This window comes from Trachurus trachurus (assembly GCF_905171665.1).
Source record: "Trachurus trachurus genome assembly, chromosome: 20".
Classification (NCBI taxonomy): domain Eukaryota; kingdom Metazoa; phylum Chordata; class Actinopteri; order Carangiformes; family Carangidae; genus Trachurus; species Trachurus trachurus.
This window is the reverse complement of record NC_139911.1, coordinates 2862574-2879345: the sequence shown is the minus strand read 5'-3', so window position 1 is coordinate 2879345 and position 16772 is coordinate 2862574. Positions and strand designations below refer to the sequence as shown.

At 42.2% G+C, this 16772-nt stretch overlaps 1 protein-coding gene across 1 annotated transcript in view; it reads right to left on the bottom strand.

The window, feature by feature from the left end:
* The window catches only part of zcchc2 (zinc finger, CCHC domain containing 2), a 33526-nt gene that overhangs the window by 6345 nt on the left and 10409 nt on the right, over positions 1-16772 (bottom strand). The window contains exons 5-13 of the mRNA XM_083995136.1: positions 13365-13436; positions 12573-12673; positions 6713-6816; positions 5867-5929; positions 5051-5111; positions 4702-4831; positions 2681-2748; positions 2483-2556; positions 1591-1707 (exon numbers count right to left, since the gene is read on the bottom strand). Of these exons, the coding sequence (XP_083851262.1) occupies positions 1591-1707; positions 2483-2556; positions 2681-2748; positions 4702-4831; positions 5051-5111; positions 5867-5929; positions 6713-6816; positions 12573-12673; positions 13365-13436 (790 nt within the window). The remainder of the gene's footprint in view (positions 1-1590; positions 1708-2482; positions 2557-2680; positions 2749-4701; positions 4832-5050; positions 5112-5866; positions 5930-6712; positions 6817-12572; positions 12674-13364; positions 13437-16772) is intronic.

Sequence of the window (16772 nt, the reverse complement as noted above, 5' to 3'; positions counted from 1 at the left end):
CGTCTGGAGCTGTGGCCGTAAGGTCTCTGGTGCCTGTCGCGGCGGCAATCCCCGAACCCGGTGGTGGACACCGGAAGTAAGGGATGCCGTCGTCAAGCTGAAGAAGGAGTCCTACCGAGCCTGGCTAGCTCAGGGGACTCCCGAGGCAGCTGACGGGTACCGGCAGGCCAAGCGGACGGCAGCCCGGGCGGTCGCGGAAGCAAAAACTCGGGTCTGGGAAAAGTTCGGGGAGGCCATGGAGAAGGACTACTGCTCTGCCTCGGGAGGGGGAAGCAGTGCCCTGCCAACACTGTTTACAGTGGAGGGGGGGAGCTGTTGACCTCGACTGGGGATATCGTCGGGCAGTGGAAGGAATACTTCGAGGATCTCCTCAATCCCACTGACACGCCTTCCGTAGAGGAAGCAGAGGCTGAGGACTCATTTTTATGGACAGAATTTCTAGGTGCAGCCAAGGGCCGGAGGGGGTACGGTTCGGGAGTTCATCTCTGCTTTTTGCGGAGGATGTTGTCTTGTTGGCTCCCTCGAGCCAGGACCTTCAGCATGCACTGGGGCGGTTTGCAGCCGAGTGTGAAGCAGCTGGGATGAGAATCAGCACCTCTAAGTCCGAGGCCATGGTTCTCGACCGTAAAAAGGTGGTTTGCACCCTCCAGGTCGGGGGAGAGCTCCTGCCTCAGGTGGAGGAGTTTAAGTATCTTGGGGTCTTGTTCACGAGTGAGGGAAGGATGGAGCGCGAGATCGACAGGTGGATCGGTGCAGCAGTAATGCGATCGTTGTATCGGTCCGTCGTGGTGAGGAAGGAGCTGAGCCGAAAGGCAAAGCTCTCGATTTACCGGTCAATCTACGTTCCCACCCTCACCTATGGTCATGAACTCTGGGTCATGACTGAAAGAACGGGATCCCGGATACAAGCAGCCGAAATGAGCTTCCTCCGCAGGGTGGCGGGGCGCTCCCTTAGAGATAGGGTGAGGAGCTCTGTCACCCGGGAGGAGCTCGGAGTAGAGCCGCTGCTCCTCCACATCGAGAGGAGCCAGCTGAGGTGGCTCGGGCATCTGTATCGGATGCCCCCTGGACGCCTCCCTCGGGAGGTGTTCCGAGCATGTCCCACCATGCTGGAGTGACTACGTCACTCGGCTGGCCTGGGAACGCCTTGGGGTCCCCCCGGAAGAGCTGGAGGAAGTGTCCGGGGAGAGGGAAGTCTGGGGATCCCTGCTCCGACTGCTGCCCCCGCGACCCGACTCCAGATAAGTGGTGGACAATGGAGAAAAAAAAAAAAGGAACACCCGAACTACACAAATATTTGTTCCAAGACTGAATAACTTTACTTTTTCAGTCAATTAATGTTCAAATTAGGACCCATGGTATGAATTTTTGGGAAAATTTTAGAGAAATTTCTGGATTTTTAAAAATTATATTTCTGGAGAAAAAAAAACGTGGTAAAATTTCAAGGAAAAGGTTGTGGAAAAAGTAAAAAAAAAACATTAAATATTCAAATATAATTCAAATTTTTAACACAAGAAGAATTAGAATTTTGAATCTGATTTGGGGGGAAGATTGACAGCCCTAATGTATGTGTGTGTGTGTGTGTTGTACCTTTGTTGTGGTCGTCCTCGCTGTCCAGGCTCTCGGGGCCTCGGTGCTGGGGGCTGGAGGGGGAGCTGTAGCTTTCTGACGACGTCTCTCCAAACGTGTCTGGACCTGAACCTCCGTCTGCAACAAATCAATCACAGATCAATAACGTTATTTATTCAGTGTCAGAGGTTTTTAAAGGAGAGAAACAAAACAACTTTAATGTAAAAGGTTCGTGAGCCATAATCCCTATAGTCATAGCAGTAGGTTCGTTACCTTTAATTGTCGGTGCAAGCTATTTTTAGAACGGTGGAGCAGAGCCGTGAGCTGCTCAGAGCTACGCTACGGAGGCTAAATGGGGGCAGTTTTTCATCAATCAGTCTCTGCATTTGCCTCTAAAACAACTCTGTCTGGTAACGTTCTGTTATTAGAGGAAAACCAAGAAATCCCATCAGCCTCCGTAGCGTAGCTCTGAGCAGCTCACGGCTCTGCTCCGCCGTTCTAAAAATAGCTTGCATCGACACTTAAAGGTAACAAACCTACTCCTAAAACTATAGGCGATTATGGCAATGGGACAATTTTCCAAAATGTTGAACTAAACCTTTAAGTCTGACAATATGTCATTAATCTTTGGTAAATGATCAGTGCTTCTTTTACTTTTGAAGCCTCAATTTTAAGCCATTAAAAACTCAATTAACCGTGTTAGCACTTCCTGTTTGTAACGGGATCCCTTCCTGTCTGTAACACACCACTGATTTACTCTGAATAACGACTTAAAAAGCTGATGATCTTCAGTTCTACTTGTCTGATAGAAGCAACATATTTACACATTTATCTTTGATGGACACAAGAGATGATGATGAAGGAATGAAGGAATCTAAAAACATGTGACTTCAGCCGTCGCTCCATCTCTCACCTTTCCTCTGCGGCGTCCTAGCCAAACTCCCGTTGGTGACGAAGGCGACAGCTGCTTTTCCTTTCCCCTTGTCCCTGAGCGGAGGAGGACACGGTCACACATGTAGATCTGACATGTGAGGAGCTACAAAACTTTTTTTTTGTTGTCATATGAAGTCCCGTATTTCACGTGAGCAGCATCAGTGGTCATGTGACCTACCTGTCTGTGGGCAGGACTCTGCTCTTGGTCTTAGTGACGGGGTGACTCCTCTTCTCAACGTCCTGCAGCTGAAGAGGAGGAGGAGGAGGAGGAAGAAGATTCATTCAGTTTACAAATCGTTCACTGCATCTTATTTATGATGTTTTTTATAATTATTATGACCTCTGACTGACTGTAAAACACAGACACTGTGTTGGGTCAGTGGGGCAGACATGTTTGTATATCTATATCTTCATAATGATTTTACAGATCCAACAGGATGATCAGAACATTCACAACTCTTTCTGTGACCTCCATCTTTTCTGGTTATTTTAATCCAAATATAAATAATAATGTTTTATATGTCAGTGGACAGAGCTCCTCTACGCCTTGTATTGAAACTAGTGAGGAAAAAGCTTGATATATATTTTACTTTTTGCTTTTCTTTCTTTCTTTTTATTTATTCCAGCCAAGACAATTTCACAATTTGACAATATCATGGCAAATCACAACATTTCTTATTCATTGGTTGGAAGGGAGCAGGGAGAAGATATGTTATACCTTTTTGCAGGAATGAATAAAATCTATTTTTTCATCATCTAATGGGAAAACAATGTCTAGATTTTGAAGAATAATAACTGATGTTTGAATATTCAGAGTCCATGAGGATGTGGACAGAACAGAGAGGGTTACAGTACGTTGACTGTGTTAAGCCTCTGAGATGAGAGAGAGAGGGAGAGGAGGGGGTGTGCTTCGTCAGCAGCAGAGCCGTCTCTCTCTCTCTCCTGCTCACTCATACATGTAGACTTGACCTATATCAATGAGATTAGCAGTGAGTACTCCCATTCACGTGGCAGTGTGTAACCTACACACACACACACACACAGAGAGGAGGGAGTAGCCTGTGTGGAGCTACGAGCTGTAATGATTAACCAGTGTTCATGGAAGAGTCTCTGACACTGAACTGTGAGTCTGAACTTTACAGTGGAGTTAATCATTAAAGCCACGGGAGTGAACTCCTCTGCTGCTGCTGCAGGTGGGAAAAGCATCTTAACCTTCATCCTCACACACTCACAGTCATCGTCACTCAGAGGAAGCTCAACCTGGACACGGTCCGACGTTGGAAAGTCACAATTTAATGAGTAAAAGGGAGCAAAAGGCACCGTGATGATCTGGTGATTCTGGGCTAAAATTACAAATATTTCCTCACTGTTTAAACTCAAACTCAACAACTTCCCCCTGTTTTCCTGAGTCATTTATTTTCGGACTTAACAAGATTTCAAAATCCTGTAAGAAGCTCCTCCTTCAAGTTACATTTAACCAAAGATACTCTGTATACTACGCTGTGGTCAAGTCAAGCCTCTAGATTAATGATATGATATGTATATGCTCCACTATCCCAGGCATTGTTCTGTGCTACATGTAGCCTATATACTTAAAGGGATAGTTCAACATTTTGGCAAATTGGCCCATTGCCATAATCCCTATAGTCATAGCAGTAGGTTTGTTACCTTTAATTGTCAGTGCAAGTGTATTTTTAGAACGGCGGAGCAGAGCCGCGAGCTGCTCAGAGCTACTGTACGGAGGTTCATGGGATTTCTTGGTTTCCCTCATCAAATTCATGCAAAACCACTGATGCGCGTTGCCTTCAGGGACAGTTTTTCATCAAGCAGTCTCTGCATTTCCCTCTAAAACAACTCTGTCTGGTAACGTTGTGTTATTATCTCATAGCGTGGTGAATGTGCAGGTCACAACTTGTCCACCAGAGCGTTGTGGAGTTGTTGTATTGTGTATTTGATGAGTTTGATGAGGGAAATCAAGAAATCCCATGAGCCTCCGTAGCGTAGCTCTGAGCAGCTCACGGCTCTGCTCCGCCGTTCTAAAAATAGCTTGCAACGAAAATAAGAGCATGCAAGAACTGATTTCAAAATAAAGGTTACCGGCCAAATTTGTGAGTTTTTTCTTGTGAATTTGTGACGTTAAACGTGAAAACTCCTCCTCTCTCTCCGGTGTGTCGTCCCGTGTGCAGTGTGAGTCTGTACCTTCATCTGCTCGGCCTCCTGGCTGCTCCTCAGCGTGCCGCTCTTCTTCCTCCTCTCTGCCGGACCGTTGGCCTCTGCAGCGTGGCCCCCCCTCCGCCCCTCCACCTGGGAGGCTTTGGCACTGGAGAGACTGATGAAGGAGGAAGAAGAGGAGGAAGAGAGGTGTGTGTTAGATCATTAAAAGGTCGATAGTGATGTTGTTTCAGCAGGTTTCACTCCCACTGATCCAAACTATCACTCTCTCCTGTTGTTCTACTGAATTACCTGCTGTTGTTTTATTATTGTGTTATTATAATCATCATTAAATTATTCTGTGCAGCCAGAGGCTCAGATCACACAGTCTACTCACCCTTGACATGGACTCTTGGTCCCGTGCTTCTTCTTGTGTCCCTGAACGTACGACTCCACCTCTGAGAGAAAAAATCAATGAGTCAAGATCTGAGATTTAGCTTCAACATTTTAATTATTTTTTTCTTTGGTCAATTAAAGAAATAAACACAAAGAAAGAGATCAATATGTAAAGTAGGAAAAGAACAACTCAAATGATCTCCAATCAGTTCACACACTGGATCAATGAAGCTCAGTGCTGTTGACCTTTCCTCACTAATCATGTAAATGTAAAACATCCACTCAGACAAAGTTAAACTGATCTTAACACCGAGGCATCGACCTCTATCGTCCTGGGAGCTGAGACATGAAACTGTTTATTTAACTTATTAATATTCAATGTTTATTTTTAACTCGATATAACCTGTTATTTTCATATTGAATTAGCAGTTATTAATAACCAGTATCAGATTAATCCCATGTCTGAGATCTCGGAGACTTAACGGCCTTATTCTGATGTAAATCACGAGCACAGCGCTGCCGCGGAGACTGAAACTCCGGCTGAACTCAGTCCAGCACATGACCCGGCAAATATAGCCCAGAAATATGAGGATTTGAAACACACTCAGCCTTTCCAAACGACCTCCAAAAATAACCTGCAGTCGGCTTCAGACTGCGGCTTGCAGCTCGCCTGGCTGGGCCGAGCCTCGGCCGCTCATTACAACACTGACTGCTGCTCCTCTTTTGTCCTCTTTATCGCTCGTCCCTTTAACTTTCTCCCTACGACTCGCTACTACGCAGAGAAAATTAGCTGTAAAAGATTTTCACTTCTTCTCACCTTCCTCCTGACTGGAGGCGTCGGAGCAGTCTCCCTGGTAGGCCTTCCCCAGCTGGCAGTTGCCTGTGAAAACATACAAAAAAATAGAAAATAAAAGAGAGATCGGTTGGTTTTTCTGACGATAATAATCAGATTATAGTCACACAACTGCTGCTGGAGATTTACGACAGAGCAGGAGGCCCCTGAAGGCACCAAACGTCGCTTACAGCTTCATCTTCACAACATAAAAACTGATTTTCCTCCTAAAATGTCATTTCTAGTCAAAACAAATCTCATTATACTTAAAATAAGACTCATCACATAAAAAGCAGCTTTTTACTTATTTCAATCATATTTTCACTTGAAATAAGTAGAAAAATCTGACAGTGGAGCAAGTTTTTCTTTCTTATTACAAGCACAAAAAAACTTGCTTTCACTGGCAGATTTTTCTACTTATTTCAAGTGAAAATTTGTTTGAAACAAATGAAAATTATCTCAAAACAAGTTAATTTTTAGGTGATGAGTCTTATTTTAAGTGAAAAGAGATTAGTTTTGACTAGAAATTAGACATTTTGACAAGAAATAAGACAAATATTCTTGGAAAGATTTTGAGTTTTTGCAGTGCTGTGAAAAACTAATTTATCCCATTAACAAGCTGTTAAATGTCCAAGTAATTAAATAACACAGTAACTGATTTTAACACTGCTGCAATAACACAACAACACATAATTTCAGAGTGTATGTGGGTATTTATGTGTGTGTGGTGTCCATGTGAGAAGATCAGATCACTGACTTTGAAGGCACCATGTGCGTCAACGCTAAAAATACAGAAACAAAGAGCAGATGTTGTGAAGAGGAGAGACTCACATCTGCAGGAGGAAGGTTTAACGGAGTAGCTGGAGTCACAGTTGAAGAAGCTGCAGACCTTCCTGGTCTGTCTGAAGAGCGGAGGAGCCGACAGGAACCGCTCCCTGTAGAAACACAGTCAGAGGGACATGTTTTGTTTTTACACCTCCAGAGGAAACTTAATGAACCTTGTTCCTGTTTAGAGAGGCTCCGTTCAAACCATGTTTACACACTGGCTGCAACATGCAAATGAGCACTTCATTAACCACACACCAGTCATCTGTAGAGATCTGCTCCAGTGTCAACAGACGAGACACTTTAATTTAATCTGAATGTGTTGTTTAAAAAGGTCTCTGCAGGTTTCACCAGCTCAAATTTAAGACTTTTTAAGACCATTATGGATGAAATTTAAGACCTATATCATGACAAATAAGAAACGTACAAAAGAAATGCAAGTGAAATGCTCGTCCATGCTGGGCATAAGAAAATGTAAGACCTGAAGACTTGAACACGTAAGCAAGTAGGCTATCCAATAAATGGGAGCTTAAATCAGTGTGCGGATATCCCCTTTTTTCTTTGAGACCTGAAGACTTGAACACAATAATTCAGCAAATTTAAGACATTTTAAGGCCTAAAATTTAGATTTTCAAATTTTAGACTTTTTAAGACCCTGTGGATACCCTGTTTAAACACTCACAGAACCATTAGACTCAAAATGATCCCACTGACTTTGCAGAATCTGTGCGACATGATAGAGAGCAAAACTATTGTCATTCATATTTCTTTTTTCAGAGGTTTTATTTTCTCAAACTAAATGAATCTTTTCTTTATTTCTAAACCACAGACCTGAGATCAGCATGTTTTTTTTTTAATCTACCGTCTGACTGTGACAGGTTCAAACATGACACATGACAGTGGATTGTTTTTCTCATGTGATAAACAGTGTTTGGTCTATTGGACTTTCAAAAATAAAATAAAGTTCATTCCATTGCTGTGCTTCAATGAAAGAAAGATACAGTGTCATCATGCAAAAGTTTGGGCCCCCTGGTCCAAATATCTGTTAATGTGGAACAGTTCATCAATATTTGAATCAATATCAGTGTATTATTTTAGTTTTCTACAGTTTCAGAGTGAAAAAGGGAAACAAAGCAGCAGCCTGCAGAAGAACGGGAAACCCAGGAGACTTGAGCTCTCAGAGAACTTTGACCAAGGTATCAGACAAGAGATTTACTATTTACACACTGTGATAGTTTATATAAATATAATAAATTTGTTTTTAAATTGTTTTAAATGTAAAGGGAATGTCATGTGTCATCTGTAACTTTATGCCTTTTGGAGATCATTTCATTTCATCTTCCACTTGATTGTAACTGTTCACATTAACACAGATTTTGACCAGAGGTGCCCAAACTTTTGCATGACACTGTATACTTATATACACTACTAGTAACTACTTAGTACTTAGTGCAGTACACAGGGGGGTGAACCGTAACCGAGGGTTGTAGTAACACAACAAAACAACTGTCTGTCCTGACAGCAGCCGCTCGTGGGCGTCGCTGCTCAGGAGAAGAAGCTGCAGCTCACTGAGATAAGTTTCATTTTCCAGTTTCCCTTCAGACAAAATGAAACTCATGAACACCCGAGTCATACTGTGTGTGTGTGTGTGTGTGTGTGTGTGTGTGTGTGTGTGTGTGTGTGTGTGTGTGTGTGTGTGTGTGTGTGTGTGTGTATGAGCACTCGAGCTGTGCATGAGACAAAGGGCACGGCGAGCTCTGAAACTCAGCCTGACCTCTTTTCAGTCGTTTAACCGTGACACACAAACTATATGATCCAGACTAGGGGTGCACCGATTATTCGGTAACCGAATATATTCGGCCGAATATTGCAAAAAAAGCAACATTCGGCCTTCGGTGGAATGAGCGCAAAGCAAGGCCGAATATTAAAAAAATAAATAAATAAAAAGTCTGATAATTACGCGATCGCGCGACGATGGAAACGGCAGCTTAAACCCCATGGAGCTTTATTAGTAGGTGACTCCTACTGTTAGAAAATCAACAGCAACAAGAGCAGTGGGGGGGAAGCTGCACAGCGACCGCGCGCACCGTTGCACGTCGCTCCAAGAGCCCGGTGCGTCCTCTCGCAGCGGAGACACGGCCACTGAGAGGACTGAGTGAGGGGACCGCGTTCCTGTAGGAACGCGCCTTTTAATTAATCATTTAAAAACCAAACAACAACATGCTGAGTAGGCTACGAAACGGGGAGACGGCTGCAGCAGTTAAAACGAAAGCTCCTCGTCCCAGCATGTCGCCAACTCCGTCCGTGGCCGACGTCTTTTAAAACAGTGTTTCCCAACCTTGGGGTCAGGACCCCACGTGGGGTCGCCTGAAATTCAAATGAGGTTGCCTGAAATGTCTAGCAGCCTAATTGATGAATAAAAAAAAATCTGACCAAGAAAGGTTAGGAACCACTGTTTGAAAAGACACTTGGGTTTTTTTGGAATGTACTTGCATAAATCTTGCAGCACTCACAATGGGCCGATATAAATGAAAAACTTTATTTAACTTCTTGTGCTTTTTTGATGAGCAACGGCAACTGGAATATTCAAAAACTGTCAGAATAGTCAATAAACATTTACTTTCTTTGAAAATTAAGTTTAAAAAAATATTTTATTTAAAAACTTTATAACCACTTTCGGTATTCGGTATTATTCGGTTATTCGGCCAAGCGTTTTGATTTTATTCGGTATTCGGCTTCGGCCAAAAAGTGCCATTCGGTGCACCCCTAATCCAGACTTTGTGTTACTGGGGCAACTGCAAAAAGCTGCAAATAACATCTCATGGAAATATTCATACGAGTTTAGTGAAGCTAAACGTAGTTATGTGGGGAAGTGTTGTCCATACTCCTTGTGGTAGATGGTGAATGTATTTTAATTTACTTTTTCAGAGGCTCCTTCCTGTTCCACTGGTCTTCTGTGTGGTTTAGTGTTTGAACATGTTTGACCTTTGACTACTGTGCTGTTAATGTATGAAGATGTCTTTCAAATTCCAGTTTTCTATGAAGTGAAACTGCTGCAGGACACAGCAGCATCCAAACCAACAAGATGTTTTATTTTATATAACTTCACATTTTGCTTGAGAATCATCACATTGTTATGTTTCCTCCAGTGTCATTGATCCACCAGTGAGAACAGGAAACGCTGACTCACTCTTCATACTTTAAATGCCGTTCTGCCAGAATATAAACACAAATAGGCTTGAAAAGAAAAGTCATGTAGAAAGCCACTCACTGATTATGTTTGTTTACATCTATAAAAGCTTTATGGGAAGGAGTCAGCATTATTATTAGGGCCACGGGCCATCGCACCGGGCACTGGTCCCTACAGCTATGAAATAGCTGCAGGGATCAGTGCGAAGCCCGGGCACTACTGTTATTGTGTGGATTTTTTCTTCCATAATATTATTTTTCATCTTCCGGACGTTTTTCGAGTTGCAGGACAAATTATATATCAAAACATGCGGTTCGATCGGGATCAGTGTGCTATTACTTTTCTCAACAGTTTACACATTTTTTCTGCGCAAAATCTTGCAATGAAGTCAATGGGACAGGCGAAAAAAAAGAGCGAAAAAGACCAATCATTGGAGTTTAACAAACGTCTACTGCACACACACACACACACACGCACGCACACACACGCACACACACACACACACACACACACACACACACACACACACACACACACACACACACACACACACACACACACACACACACACACACACAGTTAACCTAATGTGGTTACAGCTCCTCCATATCAGTGCTTATAGAAAGATGATCATGTGTCTGTCTGATCAGCTCTGTTTTGACCTTAAGATCGTGGGTTTGATTCCCATGTTCACAGAGATGGCAAAACCGGCAGTAGCCCCGTGGCCCTTTCAAAATTTCCCCAGTGGGAAAATTTCTAGTTATAATTATTATTATTCTCCAACTAATAAATAACAGGAATGACAAAACCATTAATATTATTGTTTTTTTCCCATGTTGCACTGGGTCAGTGAATCCTGATGTGTTGACCGAGGCTCAGACTGACGAGCGTCACACACACAAGCAGAAAAACAACAAACTGTTGGAAAAATGTGCAGCGGGAGGAGGAAGAGGAAGAGGAGGAGGAGGAGGAGGAGGAGGAGGAGGAGGAGGAGGAGGAAGAGGAGGAGGAGGAGGAGGAAGATGAAGGCTGCAGTCGTTTCATTTTCTGACTCTGATCCAGTGTTTTCTTCTTTGGCATCGTTTTGTTACATCAGCATTAATAATAAACACTCAGTTACAGTAAGTTCTGATGTGTGACAAACAACGGCTCAGACGCACAACGGGAGTTCACAGCTCTGAGTTGTGTTTCTCTGGGTGTTGTGTTGTGTTGTGTTGTGTTGTGTTGTGGCTTCGTGTGCAGCTCAAGATTTATTACACACAGGAAATGACCCCGAGAGTCCCCGAGGCGACCGCAGTGTGACGGCGGTTTGTCCTCGTCGGTCAGAGGCTGCAGTTTGTAACGTGTTCATGTGAGAACGACAAACAACAACAGCAGCACCGAGTCCAGACGAGTCCTTCACGTAGCCGACTGAGTTAAAACACATTTAACGTCGGCTCTCACTAAACCACACAGATTAGGGACGTCACGTTTACTTGTTCTCACAATTAATCGCGGTATTAAAGGGATAGTAGCATTTCTTTAAAGTGGGGTTGTATGATCTACAAATAGCCCCTAAGTACTTTAATTGCAGTAGAAGACTCTCTACACTCCTCCCGTTAGCAACGCCAGCCCATAATAGCCCTGCCCAGAGATTTACAACATACATTGTTGTGAATGGACCCAAAGAAACGGCCTATTTTCACGGCCTAAAAGAGGTTTTACCTGAAAAAAAAATACACAGTTCCATTGTTCGCTATAATATAATTTTTTCCAGCCCCTCAAAGTGCAGGAAAAACACAGTTTTTATTTGGACCTAACCAACTGCTGATCGGCGGGCGCTAACCCTGGGCGGAGGGATACGTGAGTTGGTTCGGTCCAAATAAAAACTGTGTTTTTCCTGCACTTTGAAGGGCTGGAAAACATTATATTATAGCGAACAATGGAACTGTGTATTTTTTTTCAGGTAAAACCTCTTTTAAGCCGCGAAAATAGGCCGTTTCTTTGGGTCCATTCACAACAATGTATGTTGTAAATCTCTGGGCAGGGCTATTATGGGCTGGCGTTGCTAACGGGAGGAGTGTAGAGAGTCTTCTACTGCAATTAAAGTACTTAGGGGCTATTTGTAGATCATACAACCCCACTTTAAAAAAATGCTACTATCCCTTTAAACGCCACAATTAATTGATCGTAAAGATTCCTAAATACGTCACTTTCCGAAAAAGATAATGTCGGAACCGTATCGACAGGTTTGCGCCAAAGTAAAGGTAAATGCACAGATACTGGTCCATTTATCTAACGTAACAATTAATTGTTAGGAATTTAAATGTTAGAGTGTCATTTGTAATTTAAAAAAAATGATTAAAATAAATGTAAACATTTGGTAGAGATGACAATTAATGACTTAAATATTTCAAACGCTTCCCCCGGGGGATTAATAACTGGTCCTATATTAAGAGATTAGTAATATAATTACATTTTGACTATATTTGATTTTACACATTCATAGTGTTGTGAATTTATTGGTGCATAATAATCGTGATAATCGTAACACCGTGATTATTTCTCTGACAATAATCGTACCAAGAAAATCTATAATCGTGACATCCCTAACAGACACACACGACTCAAACTCTAAAGGAATGCTGTGAGTATTGATCAGTGATGACTGAGGAGTTGTTGCGTTGTGCGTGGTACCTGAGGTTCTTCTCCACCTCTCTGCTCTCGTACTGCTCTCCCTGGTTCAGGAGCCTCAGGAGGCTTTTCTCAAAGGACTCGGTGCACTGGTCCTTAGGAAGCTGCACGGACGGAGAGAGGAGAGCGTTGACAACAGACACACAGAGTCACTGAGACAACAGACACACAGAGTCACTGAGACAACAGACACACAGAGTCACTGAGACAACAGACACACAGAGTCACTGACAACCAGGGTAAAGCTGCAGTCATGTGTCTGATAACAGCTGCATCAGTCATCAGTCTGTAAACTCAACTCTAAACTCATCAAACAAATCTTCTGTCTGGTGTTTGTACTCGTTGGCTTCCTGAACATTTTTATAACCTTCTGTTTCTTGGCACAAAAAAAAATTAACACAATAACAAAGAGGAAAAACCAGGAGAACAATACTCTTCACTTACAAGTTCTCAGTCTCTTTATTCTCTTCAGAATAAAAAGGAAGTTAAATGTTTTTTTTTAAGTGGATATGTTGACTTCTCATCACAGGTTTTAGCAGTAATAACATTTATACATGAAGAGTTCTGTTCAAGCTCAACACTATAGCTAATGCTCATTTAACTTTATTTACACCTGATGTCTATGACTGTAACAATGGGTCACTGTCCATGGTGCTGACACAACAAGCATCAACTCACATGAACAGTCTTTACTTTTATTTATACAGTGAAAACTTGCAGAAAAGAAACTTATAATCCATACATAATCATACAGATACTGTATATAAAATCATATAGCCACAGCTGTGAACCGACCTTGAGAAGGAAGTTCTCCAGCTCCAGGTGTGTTTTGGTCACACAGCTGGAAGACGAGTCCGACCACTTCACCTGAGAACACAGCAGAGGAAACAATGAGACTGATATAAGAGAAATGAGGGTTTTTCTATTTTTGGAGAATACCTCTGGTTTAAAAACATGATGAAGTTGTGCAGTTGCATGAGTAATATTTATTGCAGAGGAATGAGCCCCTCTGAGACCCCGCGTGTCGACTCAACAGCCTCAGTGAGAAAGAGTACGAAACGCTTCTGACAGGAAACGACTAGATTCATTATTAGTGAGGGTTGTAATGAGCAGCACTGTTGTGTTTGTTCATTCAGCTCCTGATAAAAACCTCCTGGATGATTAACAGTGAAGGAAACCGACCGGGGAGAAGCTGAGTGTAACGATGGAGATGAAGGTGAAGACAACATCTTGGGAGAGACCCCTAGCAATGGAAAAATACTGTACATATTGTTCATTAAGAACAACACGTGTGCACTTCACAGACACTGGAATAAAACTGAATTGTGTGTTTCTTGAACAGAACAGTCCAACTGGCTCATTAAAGATGAGTCGATCGATACTCATTCAGTGTCTCAGACCAAACAGCTGCTTATTCATGATCGGATCAATAAATGCCAGTCAGCTCAGCTGGTGTTTGCACTGATACAGTCGCTGCCTGACGGTGACGGATTATGTCTGATCCCTCATCACCACAAAATCCAGTCAGTCGGAGATTTTCATGAAGACACACAGTCGGACTTCAAATGACAAATACATATATATTTTTTATTATTTATCTATAAAGCCCTAGTTGGAAAGCCTCCTCTGTGATTAACCTCACTTTTAACTCCATACACGCTCTCAGCCTCATATCAGACTTCACATACAAATACTGAATCAGGAGAGACCGCCTTCACCTTTAATGTACCGTTGGAATAAAACACAGGACTCACTGAAACCTGAGAAACTTGTTTCAATGGAGGCTTTTAAAGCTCTATGTCACAGGGCTCCAGACTAACTTTACTCTACTAGTGGCCCCTGACTTTAAATTTCAGGAGCACAAGTAGAAAATGTAGGGGCGCACACTGTAAATCCACTTGCAAAGCAAATATTCACATTTCCTTTTCATTCCTGATCCTCACACACACACACATCGGCCTGACACCTGTAATGACAAACTGCAGATTCTTCCACATTTCAGTGTTAAAATAAAAAAAAATTACTGGCTGCACATGCACAAGAAGATTAAAAAATGACTTGCAGTGTCTCAAATTTTAGGGGCAAAATGCCTCCAGTCCTTTTAGAGGAAATCTGGAGCCCTGCTTTACGTTGCAGTACCGAGTGTTTAGTCTTGTTCTTGTTACTTTTAGTCTTGACCGCTGTTATATTCTAATTTTCATACCCTGTACCTCATATTTCTGTTAGTATTGTATTGTGTGTATAGCAGAATTGTAATCTGTGTTGTTGATCTGTGCTCACAGCAGGACGTCCTTGAAAAAAAGAACCCGGCCTCAACGGAGCTCCCTGTCAACATACTGTAAAGCTTAAATAGAAAAATGAAAATGAATATCTAAAACATTGATTTAAAGTAGATTTCTTCTGTTTTCTGCTCTTTGTATGAACATTTCCTCCCTTTGCCTTCAGTGTCTGACACCGACACAGCGCTGCATTCAGATCCTCCGTCTGCAGCAGAGGCTGAATTGTGACGCTCCGCTGTGTCAAACAGTCACAGGCTATTACAGAGCATCTTATTCATCTTATTCACTGTTGTATCACTCACAGAAATAGCAAAACTACGACTTCTCATGCAGCGACGGACAGGGTGGATCTCTCTCTGCCACCAGTTAGCACCGGCTAGCTACATGTTCCTGCAGCGACTGCAGCGGCTCAGCTGGGTTCATTTTATGTAGGCCACCGCCACCGAATCCAGTTCACTAGAATGAAGTATGACCTAGAATTCAGTCCATGACAATACACGGACGGCAGGTTAAAATATGTGGGGCTCAGTTATACAGCTAGGGAAAAAATTAAAGGACCACTTCAAAATGATCAGCTCCTCTGGTTTTACTGTTGACAGGTAAAATTAACACTTTGGTTTTATTCTTTAAACTACTGACAACATTTCTCCCAAAATTGAAATAAAAATATTGTCATTTATTTGCAGAAAACGACAACTAGTCAAAATAAGACTTTGAATAATAATAATGCAAAAGAAAACAAGTTCATATTCAATTTTAAACAACACAACTCTGATTTTTTAACTTAAGAAGAGTTCAGAAATCAAAATTGGGGGAAAAACCCCAATTTTTGCAGCAGCAGTTTTTATAATCTTCATTAAATATGATTTTATTCAGGTGATCATCTGATCAGTGCCTCATTAGTTAGAGTGAGTTGAGCTTGTGTTGAAATTCAACAGACACTGGGATCGAACAGCTGCCAAACATGTAGAGAAGCTGATTTATCAAGAACAATTTTGGAGTGGTCTCTGATGATCTGTGTTCTTGGGAAAAATATAGAAGTGGGATTTCATTAGGGCTGCAACTAACGATTATTTTCCATTGTGGATTAATTTGCCGATTATTTCAACGATTAATCGATTAGTTGTTTGGTCAATAAAATGTTGAAAATGTCCTCAACCACAAGACGACGTCCTCAAATGTCTCGTTTTGTCCACAAACCAAAGAGAGACTCAATTTATTCTCATAAAGGAACAAAGAAACCAGAAATATTCACATTTAAGAAGCTGAAATCAGAGAATTTTGACTTTTTTTCTTTAAAAAAACGACTTATTAGATGATCAAAATAGTCGACAATCAATTGAATAATTATTGTTTGATTAATCAGTTAATTGCTGCAGCTCTAGACTTCATTGTCTTTTACATTATATAAACAATACTCAGATGGTTCATCAATCATGCTACATGATAATAACAACGCAGCACTTGCACGTGTGAGAGTATGTGTGTGTGTGTTAGTGTGTGTTTGTGTGTGTGTGTGTGTGTGTGCGTCAGTGATTTGTGTCCAGTATAAACAGATGGAGGAGGAGAGGGAGAGAGGGAGAGAGGGAGAGAGGGAGAGAAGGAGAGCGGCTCTCTGTTGGCTCGGCTGTCAAAGCTTCACACCGGGACCGTTAGCGTCTCCTCTGTCCATCTGTCTTCACCAAGCTTCCTCCCTCCCATTAGTTACTACACACACACCGAGGAACGGGACATTTAGGGAAATAAATAGCCGACTCACACACACATACACACACACACACTCACACAATGATCCCAGGAACAATTCATGGCAATAACAACAGCAAAAGAATGAGAGAAAAAAAGAAAAAAGGGTGGTGACCTATTCTAAAATAACAACAACTCCTTATCACCTGGCTGCTGCTGCACAACACACACACACACA